Here is an 18,728-nt window from a genome sequence, read left to right as displayed (position 1 = left end):
GAGAAAGGTTTTACTAACATGTAGGAAGAGAACCATGACAATGTAATGCAAAAACTCAGGGAAGAAAAAGCATCCAGAAGGTAGGATTTGTCAGCAGTGCTAAATGATGCACAGTGGTCAACAATAATAAGAAAAGGGGAAAGTCCATTATATTTAGCAATATAGAAATCATGAGTCACTTTAAAAAGAACAATTTCAGTAAAGTAGCTGGGAAGGAAACTAGATTGTAAGGAGTTGGGAAACAAGTAAGAGGTAAGGCAATGAAGGCAGACTATATGTTATTTTTTCTTCAGAGTTTAAATGTTAAAGGGCAAAGAGATATAATGCTGTAGTTTGAGGGCAAGATAGTGGCAAATGAAGGGTTTTTTTAAGCTGAAAGATCTCTGAGAAAGTTCAAAGGCACCAAGGAATGGATAAATGGATAATTAAGCATTGTCCAGAAGTACTTGGGGAATTGCTTTGATGAATTAATGGTTTGTAATAGGCATATTTATCGCTTTATATACATTCTTAAAAATCTTTTCTTCCGAATTAGTTAAATATTCTCTTTATAATGATACTTTTAATTGATTTTCTAGATTTTTTCAAAGACAGCATAAAAGTAAACTTCAATCCATCTTCTATCTAAAATAGCACAAACTCTGAAGTGATAAAACACAACTGAGAGTGATAATATTTTATCTAACTTTACTCTTTATGCTAAAATTTAAAACCATCCGATTTCTTTGGATAGAGAAAATAGCTGAAGAGGCATTTTAAATATGAGAGCCTTACTTATTTGAAAAAATATTTTAAAAATTAATTATTAAAAGTTAAGAAATTAGTTTTTTTTCATCTTTCCTCAGAGATTTTATTTTATCCATTTTAGTTCATTAGGTCCTGTGAATAAGCTATTATTTCTACAGCACCGTTGCATAAATCATTCGCTAAAGAAATCTGCAGTTCTCATAAGTGCTGAGACAGGAACCCTCCACTGGTGGAGTATCTTTGGGAAAAGAATGGAATATGGTAAGATACAGGTTATGACTGTCTCATAGCCTCAGAGACTTTGAGGTTAAAGTATGGTACAGAAGAAACCTAATAAGGAGAGTTGCATTCCAGTCTCAGAGCTGTCATAACTATGTAAAGTTCCCTAATAATTTTGAATCTCAGTTGCTATTATCTATAAAATTAGGTGTTCTCTGAAAGGTGCCTCCATCACTCAAATTATATTATTCTACTTTTAATTAACTGGTTATACTATGTGTTCTGGTTCCACAAAGTCCATTGCTGCCCTTCTGTATTCCAGCCAAATTCTTGTTGTTCCCTAAGCATATCTAGTCCTTTCCTATTCCTCACTTCTTCCTTTACCTAAAATATGTTTCCTGAAATATCTATAAAAAATACTTGTTGTTGTTCAGTTCTTTACTCATGGATGACTTTATGATCCTATGGACTACAGTATCAATATTGCTCACAGAGTTTTCTTGGCAAAAATATTGATATACTACTTTATCACTGATATACTATTATATCATTTCATTTTCAATAGATTAAGGTAAACAGGGTTAAGTGGCTTTTATAATTTAAGTGTCTGAGGTTAGAGTTAAACTCAGGTTTTTTTGACTTGAGGCACAAATTAGCTTCTCCATGAATCCCATCTATCCTGATTTGCCACCTTGATTCATCATTCCCTCTAACCAGAATTAATCTTACCTATTCCAAACATTGTGTGCTTGTACTTTTCCTGAGACACTAATCCCATCTCATTATCCTTTTTTATATATTTATTGCCTTATCTCTTCAACCAGATAATAAGCTTCTTGTGATCATTGCTCACACTTCCAATCTTTTACCTAAAGCATGTTTCTTGAGATCAAGAACTCTGTTAATTTATCTTTATAGATGCACACCCATATATTCAGGCAGTTAGATGGATGAATATAAAAATAAATAAATATACACACACCTCCCTCCCCACAATGTTTGTTAAATGAATGATGAAGCAAAAACAAAAAACAGCAGCAACAACAACCAAAAAAAAACCTCTTCCTGCATCATAGAATCTCCTTGCTGCTGCAAAAATGGCCTATAACCAGCAAACTAAGGAAGTTCTCATGATGCCTAATCAAAATTTCCCAGGATTCAATCAAGTAGGAACTGTTGTTCCAATTCCTCCTCTTTGTAAATTTCAAAAAGTATATTATCTATTATGCAAAAATGTCAGTGCTACTTTGGCCCATCAGCAGTGATTTTCTCTGTTTTGAACTTTGGTTATTGTTTTGTTACATCTCTCTCTCTCTCTCTCTCTCTCTCTCTCTCTCTCTCTTTCTCTCTCTCTTTCTCTCTCTCTCGGGGGAGGCAATGGGGGTTAAGTGACTTGCCCAGGGTCACACAGCTAAGAAGTGTTAAGGTCCTCATGACTTCAGGGCTGGTGCTCTAGCCATTGTGCCCCCTGTCCCTGTTTTGTTACATTTCAACAGATAAAGGCTGAGATTATTTCTATAATGTAGTGAGTCCAGAGTTGCTTTGGTAACTGTTGGATACTAATATATTGAAGACCTATTCCTATTGACTGTTTTACTGACACCATCATCATCGCCTCTTCCCAATCAACATACACATAACGACTGTGAAGAGTAGACATTAATAATAGATAACTTTTAATGGAATCAATTTTAGTTGAGAAAAGGCTTCAAAGTCATAGGGATAAGCTCTGAACTGAGGGTCTCACTAGTTGGATATGACTCTCCCGTGGTTGTCACAAATTTACAGAATGAGTTAAAATAAAATTGTCTTTTTCATTCACTTAAAACATCTCTCGCTACTTGATGATACAATGGAATGGATCTTCAAAATAAATAAAATATTTATGGCTAGATCCACTTACAATTTCTTTTAAATCTACTTGTAGCTATCTCTACTTGTAGTTTATCCATGAATTTCTTTTCCTGAGCTTAATTGTGGCCTGGAGCTGAACCTAGACTTTTGAGGACTTTGGTGGTAGAATATAAATTTCAGCAGGATTAACCATATACAAATGTTTATACACACACACACACACACACACACATACACACACACACACACACACACACACGAGTCCCTTCTTTCTCTCTCTTTATTTTTGAGATGTTTACTTTAGAATGTTGTTTAGTTGTTTTCCATCATGTCCAATTCTTTATGCTCCCTTATAACATTTTTCTCGGCAAAGATACTATTCTAGTATTTCCTTTTCCATTTTGCCTTTTCCTTTTCCAACTAATTTCACTGATGAAGAAACTGAGGCAAACAGGGTTAAATGACTTGACCAAGGTCACATAATTAATAAGTATCTGAGGAGATGTGAACTCACATTTTTATGACTCCAGGCCTGATGCACTGTGTACTGCACCACCTAGCTGGCCTTGAATCAGCCAAATTGGAAAGATCTTCAGCATGGCTCCAACACCAGACTGAGTTGGACTAATCCAGCTAAGAGCAGAGGGACTCATTTACCTCAGGTTGGTCCCTAAATAATAAATTCCTTTGCTGAACCAACCAATGAAAAAAAGAAAAAGAAAGAAAATAGTCCTCAGTTTTATGTAAACCACTTTGGCTTTCTCAGTGAGAATGGTATAATTATGTAAAAGAGGGAAAAGTTGCTCAATCTCATAATTTTACTTATAAACAACAATTTTTAGTGCTCTAGATTTGAGATCTTTGTCTAAGGATCAATAAATCATCATACTGTTATAAAAACTAAATCACATCAATATTTAAAAACTCATAATTAATGAAATTAGACAAAAAATGCACCTAAATTGAAGGATAAATTACAAATTCACCTTATAGATTCAAATAAGGAATTCATAGGCACATAGGAATTAGTGATTTGGTTTCATCAAATATCCAAAGAAAATGAATCTCATTTCAAAGAAGAATTGATTATCTACCTTGCCATGTTCATGATGAGTATAAACAAAGAGGGTATCATGATGATAATTATAGCTTTTGCACTAAAATCCAGAGCCTTATGCTTCTGGTATAATGATAACTATATTTTCCTGTCATGTGAGAGACTGAGATTCATTTCTTTGATGTGGAGGCTATCTCTTTTCTCTTTGAGGTAGAGGGGTGGGGAAAGAATAAGCAACCATTAAGCATCTACTGTGTGCCAAACATTTTACAAATATTATCTCACAACAATCCTGTGAGGTAGGTACTGTTAGTATCCTCATTTTCTAGATGAGGAATCTAAGGCAGAAGTTAAGTATGCAGAGGTACAGAGGAATAAAGAGGAGATTTAGTTTCTTAAAAAACTTAGATTTAGTCTTAGGATACTATTTCTAGGAGCCAAGGTAGCAGAATAAAAAGCGAATTACTGTAATTCTTCCACGTTCACCTCTGGGCAACCATAAAATAGCAACTCATGACAGATCTTGAAACAGGGAAGCCAAGTAGACTCGAGCTCTTTAGCCAAATAAAAAAGAAAGTACAAAGCTAATTGAGGAAAACACCTTAAAAATTAACGACTAATACTAATAACTCCATGAGACTTCAAAAATCAATTAAACAAATGTAAAAGAATTTTAAAAAACTTAAGAAAATATAAAATTCCTCATGGGAAACACAACTGACTGAGAAATGGGTCCAGGAGAGAAAATATCAGAATTCTTGAACTACCCAAAAGCCAAAATCAAAAGGAAGTTGTGCTTATCAAGAGATTTTCAAGGAAAATTGCTTTAATGTCCTGGAACCAGAGGGCAAAATAGACATTAAAAATCTACCAATCACTTCAGGAAGTAGATCCCAAAATAAAAATTTCGAAGAACATTATAGCCAAATTTCAAAACTATCAGATCAAGGAAAAAATAACACAAGTGATTAGAAAGAATTCAAACATTGGGAAGTCACAATCAGGATCACATAGGATTTGGCAGCTCTGCCATCAAATTTTAGCCCTGCCACTTACCTGCCTATGTAACTGTGGTCATACTGCTTAATTTCTACAGAAACCAATTCTTTATAAGATCAAAGGATCTTAACCTGGATATTGTGGTAAGGAATCTATGGATAGATTTCAGGAGACCTATGAATATAAATGAGGAAGAAAAATCACATTTTTATTTTCACTAACTTCTAACTGAAATTTTAGCATCCTTCAATTACAAGTTTTAAAAAATGTTATGTTAAAAAGGGATTCTCAGACCCCACCAGATTGCCAAAGAGGTCCATTACACCAAAAACAAATAAAACTTTTAGACTCACTAACTAGACTAGATGATTTCTAAAAATTCAATTCTAAATTTATAATCCTATAAATTAATACTAAACACATATGCTACCTCAACTCAACTCAAATTTTTCGGAATTATTCACCTATACCTCTCTTTCCACAATCAAATATATCCCTAAATCCCACTGAATCTAATCCCTTATCTAAGAGCTCACTATAGAATTTATCTACCACATTCTTATATTTTTTTTCTATTGTTCTTTCCCCATTCCCTCCTCCTCACCTATATACATACCTATTTCACTTTAATCAATCTTATAAATACCTTTTTAGGTCCACTCTGTTGTCTCCATCTTTCTCCTCATGGTTAAACTTATCTGAAAAGTAGGTATTTGCCTGACTCTTGTATTTCCTCACTACCTGTCAATCAATCAGGAACCATTCATCAAATGTCAAATATAGCTCAGGCCAGAGCCTGAGTACTAAGTACTAGAGATACATAAAGAGACCAAAGTCAGTCCCTTCTCTCAAATAGAACCATCTTGTTTCCACTCTCACAATTTTAAAATTCCTTCTTAAAGGCCATTAAAGCAACATTCTGTTTATGAAATCTAAAGAATGGCTTTTCTCCAATTCCTTATGTCTCTGAAGCATTTGGCTATGTAAACCTATTCCTTATTACAATACAGTAGTATCTCTTCACCTTCTGGGTTTACACAACAATTTCATCTCTTGGTTCTTTTCCTATAGCTTTTTCTCATTCTTTTTCTGGCCCTATTATGTCTATAAGACCTAACGGTGTCCTTAATCTCGTTTTCTCTTCTCACTTCATGTTTCTCTTTTGGAAATAGCTTTCACTTCCAAATCTGTATCATCATCCCTAAACTCTGTTCCAAGTTTCATTCCTACATTTCTAACTGCCTAAAAAAACACATGTTCTAGGATGTTCTATTCATTAAACAATCTAAAGGCAAATCAGCTTCTCCATGAATCCCACCTACCCTGATTTGCCACCTTGATTCATCCTTCCCTCTAACCAGAATTAATCTTTTCTATTCCAAGCATTGTGTGCTTGTACTTTTCCTGAGACACTAATCCCATCTCATTATCCTTTTTTATATATTTATTGCCTTACCTCTTCAACCAAACAATAAGCTTCTTGAGTCCATTGCTCACACTTCCAATCTTTTACTTAAAGCATGTTTCTTGAGATCAAGAACTCTTAATTTATCTTTATACATGCACACCCATATATTCAGGTAGATAGATAGATAGATAGATGAATATAAAAATAAAAAAATATACACACACCTCCCTCCCCACAATGTTTGTTAAATGAATGATGTAGCAAAAACAAAAAACAACAGCAACAACCACAAAAAAACCTCTTCCTGCATCATATGGTACTAGTATTTCAAATCATTGGTACTGGTACTTCACATCACTGGTTCTTCAAACTCAATGTGACTAAATTTTGTTTAGTATCTTTCACACTAAAAATGTTCTTCCTTCTTCCTTTTCCATTTCTGTCAATAGTACTACTGTTTAATTAGTGTCCTATGCTTGTAATACTGTCTTATCTTTCATTTTCATGTTGTTCAATTCTCATAACCAGTCACCATGTATTATGGATTCCATCCCTACAAAATATCTTTCACCCTTCATTGCTCTCTATTCCAATGTCAACACCTAGGTATATGTCCTCCAGTACTATTACAGTGGCCTCCAAATATATCTTCCTGCCTTCCTTTTTTGTCCCCTGTAATCCAGCCTTCATTCTGCCATCAAATAAACTTTCTAATGCAAGATCTGTTAATGTCACTCCTCTACACAGAAATCTTTAAGGATTTCCCATTGTCTCCTAAATAAAGTCCAGATTCTTTCCCTTGATACTCAAGCAAAGCCTTCAACAATTTGATATCACCATGTCTTTTCCATCTTTCATATTATCCTCAACTAGGTATTTTACTTCAGCTCAACCAGGCTACTTTGTGCCCTGAACACATTCTTTGTTCTCAAGTTTTGACTTCTACCAATCATTTAAACTTCACCTAAAATGACATCTAATAACCCAAGTCAACGACCTTTTTCCATAGGACATTGTGTAGCATTTTGTTTTGTAATTCTCTAATGTCCTTATCTTATAATATGATAAACTATATTAATCTATATTTATATCAGATTCTGCCCCCTAACATTGGTAGTAGGTTTAATGAAAACAAGGACCAGTTTTAGCTAAAACTTTGAATCTCTCCCAGCATATAGTACATGCTTAATTTATGGTATGTAGTTAATTAATATTTGTTGATGATTACTGAATGAATAGTTCATATCATATTAAGACAGAACAGAGCAACTTTGTAGACACCGATTATCTGGGTTTTCTTGTATTAATGAATTTATTTTCTTCCATAAAGGGTGTGCCCCTGGGAAAAGTCTAATGCATTGAGTACAATTGTAAACTAATTCATATTTTGTGCACAGGATATGTCAAAGCACCAAGCAGTTAATGATGACTCAGTGTTATAAGATCTGTAATATTTGCATCTTTGATAGTATATTCTGAGCTCTTCCTAATTCTCTTGGAAAAAATCCTCTTAACTCCTTTGATGGAGGACAGAAGTCCTTTTCCAGGGTCTAAAATATTTAAAATGAATGTTTTAAATTAATTTAGCAAATTAGATGCTGCTGTAATGATATTAGGTACATAGAATAGAAGGGAATCACTGATAGTATATATAAGCGAATTCCTCCAAATGAAAATTATCTGGGGCTAGAAGGAGGAAGTGTCAATGACAAGTTTCAGGACAATTTTCAAACTACTTTTCTCCAGGTATCCTGGAAGAGCTAATGGACATGTTTTAAAACTTAATGACAAGGAAGATCAGATGAGGAGGCAAGTTGGGTACTGAGATTAGTGGGGAAGGCAGATGAATAGGTCAGAAAATTCTGGGACAGAGAGACAGACTTACACGTCCCAACTATCTGACAATTCTTGCCCCACTTCAACTGTAAATCAAAACAATGTTCTTTATATTCCATAGAAGCATGTGATTATAGACTCAGAGCTAGAAAGGATCTTAGAGGTCAATTAGACTAATCCTTTCATTTTATACATGAGGAACTGAGGCCCCAAAACACATGTTCCACAGAGCCAGACAGGTTCCAGCTCAGAGTTGAAGAAGGGAGTTCAAATCTCCATTTCCCTATAAACTTCTGCTCCATTGAAGATACACTCCAAAATCAATCTCAGAATGAGTCAACTATGCCCCGAGCTATAGTCAAGGGATAAAGGGAAAGCAACCGCTTTCTGGGGTTACCTATAGAGTGACTTCAGCAAGAGAATCCTGGGGTCTCTTTCACCAAATAGGTAATCTCCTAATGAGAGGAGGGTGGTAGCGGGGAAAGCAAGTATCATGTATTGGATTGTAAAATCTTTTAAGAGCTTAAAAACAGAGTAAACTAAAAGGTTGAATAGTGATTAATGTATGTCAAAAAGTCAGCAATAGATTACACCCTTAACAATATATCCTGGTGTCTTTTTTCTCTTTCTGGGGCATACCTATGCCAAAGTTCTGAACCCTAACAAATTAATGTCTATAAGACCCTGGAAGGGAGGAAAGATCAATAGGACAGAGAAACTCGGTGACAAAAAGAGAAAGAATTCAAATTGCGAATATAAGAAATAGGTATTAGTCATTGCTCAGTCACAGACATTAAAGTAGTCAGCCGAAGAGTGGAAATAGTAGCTGAAGATTTAAAGTTATAAAAGTCTCCCTATCTTAGGAGCACCACTTCAATAGCTTTAGTGAATCAAGTGATTCAGGGGAACATACAAAGCATCGGACAATGTATTTTTTTCCAGGTAAGGTCCTTTTGAAATTGCTCTAAGAATAATACAGCATTATAAGAACTGGTTTACCTAGAATGAGGTCTTCTAGATAGAATGACATGTCTTTTCCATTTCACACAGGTAAATTTTATGCTCCTTTAAAAGATGATATTTCGATAACTGGGCTGTCATCCAACAGAGATAACCACCTCCTAGTCACTGGAGATACCAGTGGCTTTATCCAGGTGTGGGATATTTCAAACTATGCAACAACCCTTTCTTCTGTGGTAAGTTCTTCATGAGATAATATAAGAAATTAAAATGCAACTTCCATTATTTCTCTTTCTGTCCACTCAATTCTGTGGCTTAGGACTTCTGTCTGAGAAGGAAGGAGGAAGAAACACTTCCAGCCACCCTCTTGGCAGCAATGGTAAATGTCTTTACTTGACAGCAAACCAATTTGCTGGCCTAGTTAATTCTAAGATTGAGCTTCAAGTTTCTAGTTGATTCTTCTGTTTTAAGTTTCTTTCCCCTTTAGGGAATAAGTTCCCTAAACAGAATTTATTTTTAATTTTCTGAACATCACAAAAACCAAGAAAAAAGACATTTATTTTTCCTTATGAAAGAGAAAATTTTATTGTGAAGTAAATACTTTTCTAGAAGAGATCCTATTAATCCTTTTGGGGGAGATTCTAGACTTGTTTAAGAGATTCCCCCAGAATTCCTTGGGAAAATGAGGGAAGAGCCAGGTTCCACTAGTACTGAACCTATAACTTTGAACTCCAGGCTGTGTAAACCCAATGCCCTACAATAGACTTTCCCACCAAGGGACCTGAGCTCCATATTCATGCAGACTAGTTTCATTCCTGGAGAATCTTGGTATTGATAGGGTAAGACTCTTCTCTGTGTCTCTGGATTATTGTGTTCCCCACTCAGGATTTCTAAGGAAAATCACTTATTTGGGGCATATGGGGACCAATTATTAGCCTTTTGGGGAGAGGAAGGGAAGAGAGACCCTCTCTCTCACTTTGCTTAATACTATTCCCAATGGAATAAAAAGGAAAACATAATTCATATCCAGATTCCTCATAGACTTTTATATATACACATACACACACACATGCTCCCCCCCCCATATATGCTAACTCTTTGCTTTAATTCTGCCCCTTAATTTATTTACCTTACTCTCCCATGGATCCTTTCCTTGTCTTTTCCCCCTATACTGTCTTCTTCCTTCCCTCATCCTTCCCCCATTATTTCTTTATAGATTTTATAAGGTGCTATACCCTTCATGGTATAAATGTAGTATTGTCTATTTAACACATTCCCATGTGGGTTTTCAGAACTACTAGCCCTTCTTTCCCCTCTAATGCTACTGTCTATTCCTCCTCTGTATCTCATTTGTATAACCTAATTACTATTTTTACATTAACTCTGCCCCAATCTTTCTTTTGAGCTACCCTATTGCTGATGTCCATCTTAAACATATGATATACATTTTCCATGTTAAAAACAAACAAACAAAAAATTTGTCCATGTTAAGTTCCTTGAAATTTATCTTTGCATATTGGCTCAGAATATGTTATGCTTATTTTGTCAGCAACTCTTATGACCAATTATTTGTGACTTTCTTCCATTTTTAATTCTTTAGAACTCACCCAACAATCCCCTCCTGCTTCGAGGCTGGAAGGCCCACAGCTGCACAGTTGTGAGTGTGGAGTACTTTTCCTATAGTTCTGATTCCTTCATCATCAGTGGCTCTTCAGATGGGACCTCTGGGTTGTGGACTTCAGAGGGAACATTTGTGGGACTATTTGGGCAAGAGAAAAAATGGAACCTGAAAGTGCCAGCTACCTTTTCTTCCCACAAAAGTGCTTTCCAGACAACAATGCCAGTCTTGAATTCCAAACTGGAATATTCTACTATTGGAAATGACAGGTTAGGAAACCTCTGGGGTTTTGTCGTTGTTGTTGGGGAAATGAGAAGACACATAGTATTCATTGCCTTAGGATCTATATATTCTTTAAGGGAAAAGATTATCTTCTATTTTGCTTCTATTTGTGACCTTAACAATTAACACAGTGCCTTGCTCAGAGTGAGTGCTTAATAAATCCTTATTGGTTGACTTTAAAAAAAATCACACTGGAGAGACTTACACGAACTGATGCTGAGTAAAATGAGCAGGACCAGGAGATCATGATATACTTCAACAACAATACTATATGATGACCAGTTCTGATGGACCTGGCCATCCTCAGCAACGAGATCAACCAAATCATTTCCAATGGAGCAGTACTGAACTGAACCAGCTACACCCAGAGAAAGAACTCTGGGAGATGACTAAAAACCATTACATTGAATTCCCAATCCCTATATTTATGCCCACCTGCATTTTTTATTTCCTTCACAAGCTAATTGTACAATATTTCAGAGTCTGTTTCTTTTTGTACAGCAAAATAACGGTTTGGTCATGTATACTTATTGTGTATCTAATTTATATTTTAATGTATTTAACATCTACTGGTCATGTTGCCATCTGGGGGAGGGGGTGGGGGGGTAAGAGGTGAAAAATTGGAACAAGAGGTTTGGCAATTGTTAATGCTGTAAAGTTACCCATGCATATATCCTGTAAATAAAAGGCTATTAAATAAAAAAAATCACACTAAAACAGAAGTGCAATGATAAATAGAATTTGGTCAGATGAGATTTTCCTGAATGATATTTGTTTGATAATATCTGGGACTGGGGGGAAAAGAGGAGGAGGGGTATACAATAACTACTTCTGTGAATTCCTAGCAAAATTAAGTTTTCAGAATTCACTAGAACATAACTTTGATATTCTCTTAGGACCATCACAATTTTCCTAAAATATTAATGAAGCACAAGGCCTCAGAGTTCAATGGATAAAAAGAAAGAATAAAGAGAAATACTCGTAGAAATTGTTATAGGCTAAAGCTAGGGAGTGGGAAAATAGAATGAGATCCTTCCCAAAAAAAATTCTGAAGAGGACAAGATTATGTCCTTTTACTTTTTTTTTGTCCTTTTACTGTTAATGGAGAGTTCCTTATCTCAGTAGAAGCATGACTACCTGTGACTTATCATTTAACTCATTGCTCTTCCTTTCCTTGACTTGGGAAAAACTCAAGATAACCTTTCCTAGACAAGCAAGTTATACATATTGATTAGCCATATAGAAAACTGTTTACCAGTTCACAAAGTACATTTTTAACTGACCTTACCTATTCTTTCCAAGAATCATAAAGATAAGGAGATGTTCTTAATGGAGGGCATTATAAGCAAACATTTATTGATTGCTGACAGTCTCCAAGCAGTCAGATGATGTATGAACCTTGACAAATTTCTTGGCCCCAATTCAGTTTTTCTTAGGCACCTTTGTAATTTATTTCAAGCCTTAGACAGATAGAACTGTGTTGCTTTGCAAAATTTCATGGAGAAATCTCACCTGAATCTTAGCTCTCCTCTTAAAGAATTTGCAAATCTAAAGTACCTCTAATACTTATTGAGAGAAGTTGCTTGACTTCGAATGAAATGCATCATTCTCAAGGTCAAAATGATGTCTATTTATGCTATGACGCATTTGTAACTTTTCAAATAATATCCTTCTCCAAAAAATTCCAAAAATTTATTATGTTTTGGTTTGTTTATCTGGACCTGTGGTGTCAGTTTTGCAATGATCTCCTAATGATAAAACGTCCCCAGACAATAAAGATAACCAACTTCTCTGTAGTTAAAGAGCCAATAAGATATTTTAAAATTCGCTTAGGTTCATTCATAATGACATCAGGAGTCAAAACTCACATCTTTTTGGTGCTGAAATCAGATCTCTTTCTACCACACCATACCAGTGCTCCAAAGATATAAGTATAGAAATTAGCAATACTTTGGTACTTATCATCTTTACTTCTGAGTTAGAGAACTAGTAGCAGTGGAGTTTTTAGTGGCTCATTCATTGACTATTCACTTGAAGCTTCCTAGAAAATTACATTTGCTAGAACAGTGGATCTCAGAGTATGAACCAGACAATCTTGAGAGTCTCTGAAATTCTTTCAGAAGATCTACAAATTCAAAATCAATTTTTATTTCTAATATGGTTAATATCTATAAATATAACCCACATAAACAAATTTGGATAGAGCCTCAATAATTTTTAATAGTATAAAGATTCTGAGAACAAAAATTTGAGAACCACTGTACTAGAACATCAAACAGAATTGTAGATGCAATGCAATGTTCTCAATCAAAAAATAAAGGGGGGGGATATGTTAAGTGACTACCTATTGAATTAAATAAAAAATACTACAGAAATCTAGATTGCAGGATCATAGATATAAAGCTCAAAGAAGCCATTATTTACAAATGAAAATTCAGACTTGGAAGATACTTTAGACATTGAATTCAATCTGTACCTGACCTGGAAATTACTGGCCAATACCTAGCCTTAGTATGGCACTCTGTAATGAAGGGAATCCATCTGTGTCCCAAGTTAGCTCATTCCATTTTTAGACAGCTTCATTTGTTAAGAACTATCCTTTATTTGTATATATTATTGGATATCCCTTTGGACTACATTCTGGCAACTCATTCAAGACTGAGTCCCTCAAGGAACAACTACCCCAAGCTGAAGCAACTTTATGGTTTCACAGTCCTAAAATTACTTAGCCAACAACTCCCCAAAATGTAAGGGGATGCAATTAGCTCAGAGCAAAAAGGTATTCATTGAAATGACAAATAAAGAAAATATAGCAATAAAAATATTTTCCATAAATTTAGACTCATCATCTCATAAATATACATGGCATCAATGGAAATGACGAATGTTCATAACAGACACAAGTAGAAAAGAATACAATTAAGAAAGATACTGGCAGAAGCAACATATATCCTGCTGGTCCCATTATATCCAGTATTGTACCCATCTTCTATGAATCCCTTGTGTTGCATAGCGAATAGCATCTCTTCTTGGTGAGTCACTCTGTAGGGCCCCTTCTACCTGAGGCTGGGTATGGCTCCAGTACTTGGATGTAGATTTTATCATCTCCAGCTTCAGGTTCACCTGAAATCCTGACTGACATTATTTCTAAGCATTTTTGAAAGGGCTCAAAATCCATATTCTAAGACTAGCAGTAATCTTAGCTCTGGAGCATATTATTCCAGCTCCAGATGCCATATTCTTACCAACTCTACTTGAATATGTATCTGAACTCTGTTCCACTGTTCCCTGTCATGTGATTCTGCTGCAAGATGTCATGGGGTGAGGAATAAAGAAGAACTCCTCCATTCCCACCCTTATTGCATTATCTAAAAGGTAAAAGGAAAAACAAATGAATAAACTCCTTCCTCAGGACAGACCCCTGATCAAAAATTTGACTTATTTGACCCAAATGAATTCTAACTTCAAAGTTCTTTTCAATTTTCCTTATAGGATTTTTTGACTCTTAGTCTTTTAGAAATTAGCTTTAAATAGAGTTTACTGGTCACTCTGGGCTTCATTCTCAACCAAACAAGAAGATCCAATCCCAGAGTACCAGGGACATTTGCTGACATAAAAATTCAATAGCAAGAATAAACTAAAAGCTACCAGATGTCATGCTTCCTCCTTTTGGTACCTGACCATCAACTGAGCAACTCACTGATCCAGATTTTCCTAGTTCTGTTCTGTTCCTCTCTTAGGAGCAGCCTTGCAGACTCTTTGTCTCCCCACTATGGGATTGTGTCTAAGCTTTCTTCTATTAGTCGGTGCACCAAGATCTATTTCTATCAATGCTGTGATAGTTGATATAGGTATACTTCCAAGGGTTTCTTTCCCTCAAATCATTGTATACAGATTTGAATCTCCTGAATGTGATTGGTTAACTCTTCATTTACTTATGTGTCTTAAGGATAAGAACTTGATGACAGGGTGGGTTCTAGCTCTCTTTGTCTGTCTCTATTTTTGTCTCTGTCTCTCTCTTTCTCTGGGTGTATCTCTGTGTATCTCTCTCTCTCTCTCTCTCTCTCTCTCTCTCTCTCTCTCTCTCTCTCTTTCTCATTAGAATCTTTCTTATTTGCTATGCCTATTATCAGCAGAGGAGTCACTGTGAGTTCTCATTTCATATTTTTCCAAGTCAAGAATAAGCCCTAATCATAGAGTAAAGCCCTAAATTTAAAAAAAAAAAACAAAACAATGATTTCTCTAATTTGGGGTCTTTGATACTCATTATAGATTTATCTTCAGCCCCTCTTGAATTACCATTTATTCTTCAATATTTTTCATGTCTTCATACCCGTTGTACTTCCTCGAGATATTATTATTATTCCTTTATTATTATAAATTATTATAAATGCCCAAGGTCTGCATTTTAAGGAACATTCCCTTAACCAGATATTTGTCTTCAACTCTGCAGATCTATCCACAGCCAATGCTACTGGTCTATATGTAAGATAAATGCATAATGTCATAGTCAATGTAAAAATATAACTAGTATATAGAAAAAGTTATCCAAATAAACTTTTTAGAATGTACTACCAACACGTAGAAGTTGTCACTGTTAGTAATCTTTATTCCATTTGGACTCTGCGCTAAACATTTTCCATGACAGTGACAGACATCTATGTTAAGGATATATTTACTGTCTATAGGCTGGCTTTTGATAAGGCATTGAATGAAATTGTGTATTATTATGCTATAAGAAAACATATATGATTTTAACATATGCATGGGAGACTTCTTGTTGGAGAAAAACTTTTTATTATAGCTTTTTATTCACAAGTTATATGCATGGGTAATTTTTCAGCATTGACAATTGCAAAACCTTTTGTTCCAATTTTCCCCTCCTTCCCCCCACTCCCTCTCCCAGATGGCAGGTTGACCAATACATGTTAAACATGTTAAAACATGTTTATGTTTTATGTTTGTTATAAAACAAACTTATGTTAAAACATAAATTAAATACAATATACGTATACATGTCCATACAGTTATTTTGCTGTACAAAAAGAATCAAACTTTGAAAGAGGGTACAATTAACCTGTGGAAGAAATCAAAAATGCAGGTGGACAAAAATAGAGAGATTGGGAATTCTATGTAATGGTTCATACTCATCTCCCAGAGTTCTTTCACTGGGTGTAGCTAGTTCAGTTCATTACTGCTCCATTGGAATCAATTTGGTTCATCTCATTGTTGTCTTCAACAATGCCATGCCTGTTAGAATCAATCATCATATAGTATTGCTATTGAAGTATATAATGATCTCCTGGTCCTGCTCATTTCATTAAGCATCAGTTTATGTAAGTCTCTCCAGGCCTTTCTGAAATCATCCTGCTGGTCATTTCTTACAGAACAATAATATTCCATAATATTCATATATCACAATTTATTCAGCCATTCTCCAATTGATGGGCATCCACTCAGTTTCCAGTTTCTGGCCACTACAAAGAGGGCTGCCACAAACATTCTTGCACATACAGGTCCCATTTCCTTCTTTAAGAAGAGAAAAACTTTTAAGGTCGATATTACCAAATCAAATGCTTATTTATAATCAAAAAACAATAAACTCAATGGGATCCTGTTCTCTCTGCCCCTTTAAGTCAACAGTATGATTGTAAAGATGTAGTCTAATGTGGAATATCATTTTGCAAAAGTTTACTATTATAATCTTCATCAAGCATAACTTCAATTTTTGTAGAAACAATCCATGTGTACCACAGTGTTGCATTTTTCTCTCAGTATTTGAATTGCACTTCTGCCATATTTCCATCTTTTGGGTAGGCAGAAACATATTTCTGGAAGAACCATCACGATGGCTACCCAAAAAGAACTCCAACTTCAGTTCTAACTCAGTGACAAATAATATTTTTCAAACTTCATTTGACTAGTAAATTTGAGAAGTATGTAGCCACCTTTTTCTGTTAAAATCCTTCCCTCTGTTAGTAGTTACATACTAACAGAAGCATTATTAAATTCAATGTATGGGATATAGCTTACAAAAAGAAAATTGGTAGTCTGAGAGATAATCATTATATTCAAGTTCAATATGTCATTATAATGTGTTACATAATATTGAGTGCCTTGTAAAATTTTATACAATTAGCATAGAAATCTAATATGAAAATATGAAAATGTCTTTATAATCCTGTCTAACAGAAAAGTGCTCAATAAAGGCCAAAAAATTAAGGTAAAACCCATTGTTTTCCAAAGTAAGACTTTCTAATAGTATGAAATTTCAGACAAAAGTGACCATAGCTTTGAGAAATCCTTTCTTTGACTTGTTAGAAAACATATCAGAAGGCCTAATTTGGAGTTCTTTGCTGTACCTAATTTATTCTAGACAGTCTTGTAGATGAAGAATTGGCAACGTGTTATGCGAAGCATGTAAAAATTGCTGACAGCTGCAATCCTTGATGAAAATTCTTTGAGAACTCAAGCTAGAATCTAACTTTTCAGGTCTGGCTTTATAGGCAGCTGTCCTGTGATGTCAATGGCATAGAGCATTGCCACTTTATTATATATCTGAACATAACATTTGTTTTATCTTTGGGATTCTAAAAGAAATAAATGGACTTCAGAATGAAAGAGGCATTTTAAAAAATATAACTCATATTTTAGACATGAGAATGTAGCTGTTTTGGACCACAATTACATCCTCCTTGAGTTTCAAACTACAAGATTGCTGCAATCACATAACAGTGTTCAGTGATGACTCTTGCTTACTATGTGATTCCCACTCCTTTTTCATTTAGATTATAATAAAGTTACATTTCAAATATCTAAGAAAGAGAAAGATGGAAAAATAAGAGTACTTTTTGGTAACCTTTTTTTTTAGTAATAAGGTCTATGACTTTTTTAAAACAAAAACTATATATTTACAGGAAGAAAAAGTTGTTCTTTTTGAAAATGTGTTCTCAGGATCATGAAGAATCATTTCTAGCTGATTATGCTGAACTGGAGGAAATGGATGGAAAGAATAAACATAGTTAATTTAAAACAGATGGAAGCCTTGACAGAATCCGCTGTGGATTTAACTTGGGGATTTTAAAAACTGTATTAAAAACAAAATTTTACTAATATTGTTTTTAAGATGCCAGAAAATTACAATTATAGAGACATCTCAAAATCCCCATTTACTAGTTACTTAATGGAACGGTTCATCTTGAACACACCTGGCCCTTAATTAGGTTCTCTCAATTGCTGCCTGATTTTTTTTTTCATAGCTGTCCAAATACCATAGATAACAAAGCTCACGGGCAATTGAATCCAATGAAGTAGCATATTAATTAAGCCCTTCAAAATCCTGATATTAGGCTCTAAAATGTAAAGTACCAAATTCATTGAACTTTGGTTTTGTTAATTCTCCCCATTATATTTTGCTCATTTTCAGTCTGGTGTTACAAATTTGATTCCAGGAAAATCTAGGAAATTGTGTGGTTCGTTAATGAGCAGGCATTCTTATAAGCTTAAGAGTTTTATCTTCTGAAAAAAAAACAATACTTTTCTAGAGACTAGCAACTATGCAACTAATGGATTAAGTTAAAACTTGTAGAAAGAATAATAGAGATTTCAAAAACTGCTGATTTTCCATTGTCTCCTCTGTTGAACTCATAAATGAAAAAATGGTACAGCTTTTCATTTTCAAATATTGAGAACATTTGGGCTGAAACTCTGTCAGTACAAATCCAATGTAAAGCACTCACTCACTACTT

At 34.7% G+C, this 18,728-nt stretch overlaps 1 protein-coding gene across 5 annotated transcripts in view; it reads left to right on the top strand.

Annotated features, from left to right (window-relative positions):
- The window catches only part of LOC100932963 (WD repeat-containing protein 49-like), a 119,128-nt gene that overhangs the window by 70,194 nt on the left and 30,206 nt on the right, over nt 1–18,728 (top strand). For all 5 annotated transcript variants that reach the window (XM_031965700.1, XM_031965699.1, XM_031965698.1 and 2 more), the window contains 3 exons: nt 869–1,008; nt 9,171–9,316; nt 10,681–10,967. In XM_031965700.1, coding sequence (XP_031821560.1) covers nt 869–1,008; nt 9,171–9,316; nt 10,681–10,967 — 573 coding nt within the window. The remainder of the gene's footprint in view (nt 1–868; nt 1,009–9,170; nt 9,317–10,680; nt 10,968–18,728) is intronic.

The sequence above is a fragment of the Sarcophilus harrisii genome, chromosome 4 (assembly GCF_902635505.1).
Source record: "Sarcophilus harrisii chromosome 4, mSarHar1.11, whole genome shotgun sequence".
NCBI lineage: Eukaryota > Metazoa > Chordata > Mammalia > Dasyuromorphia > Dasyuridae > Sarcophilus > Sarcophilus harrisii.
Note: the sequence above shows the minus strand (reverse complement) of the source record. Positions and strands in the feature narration are given on the sequence as shown.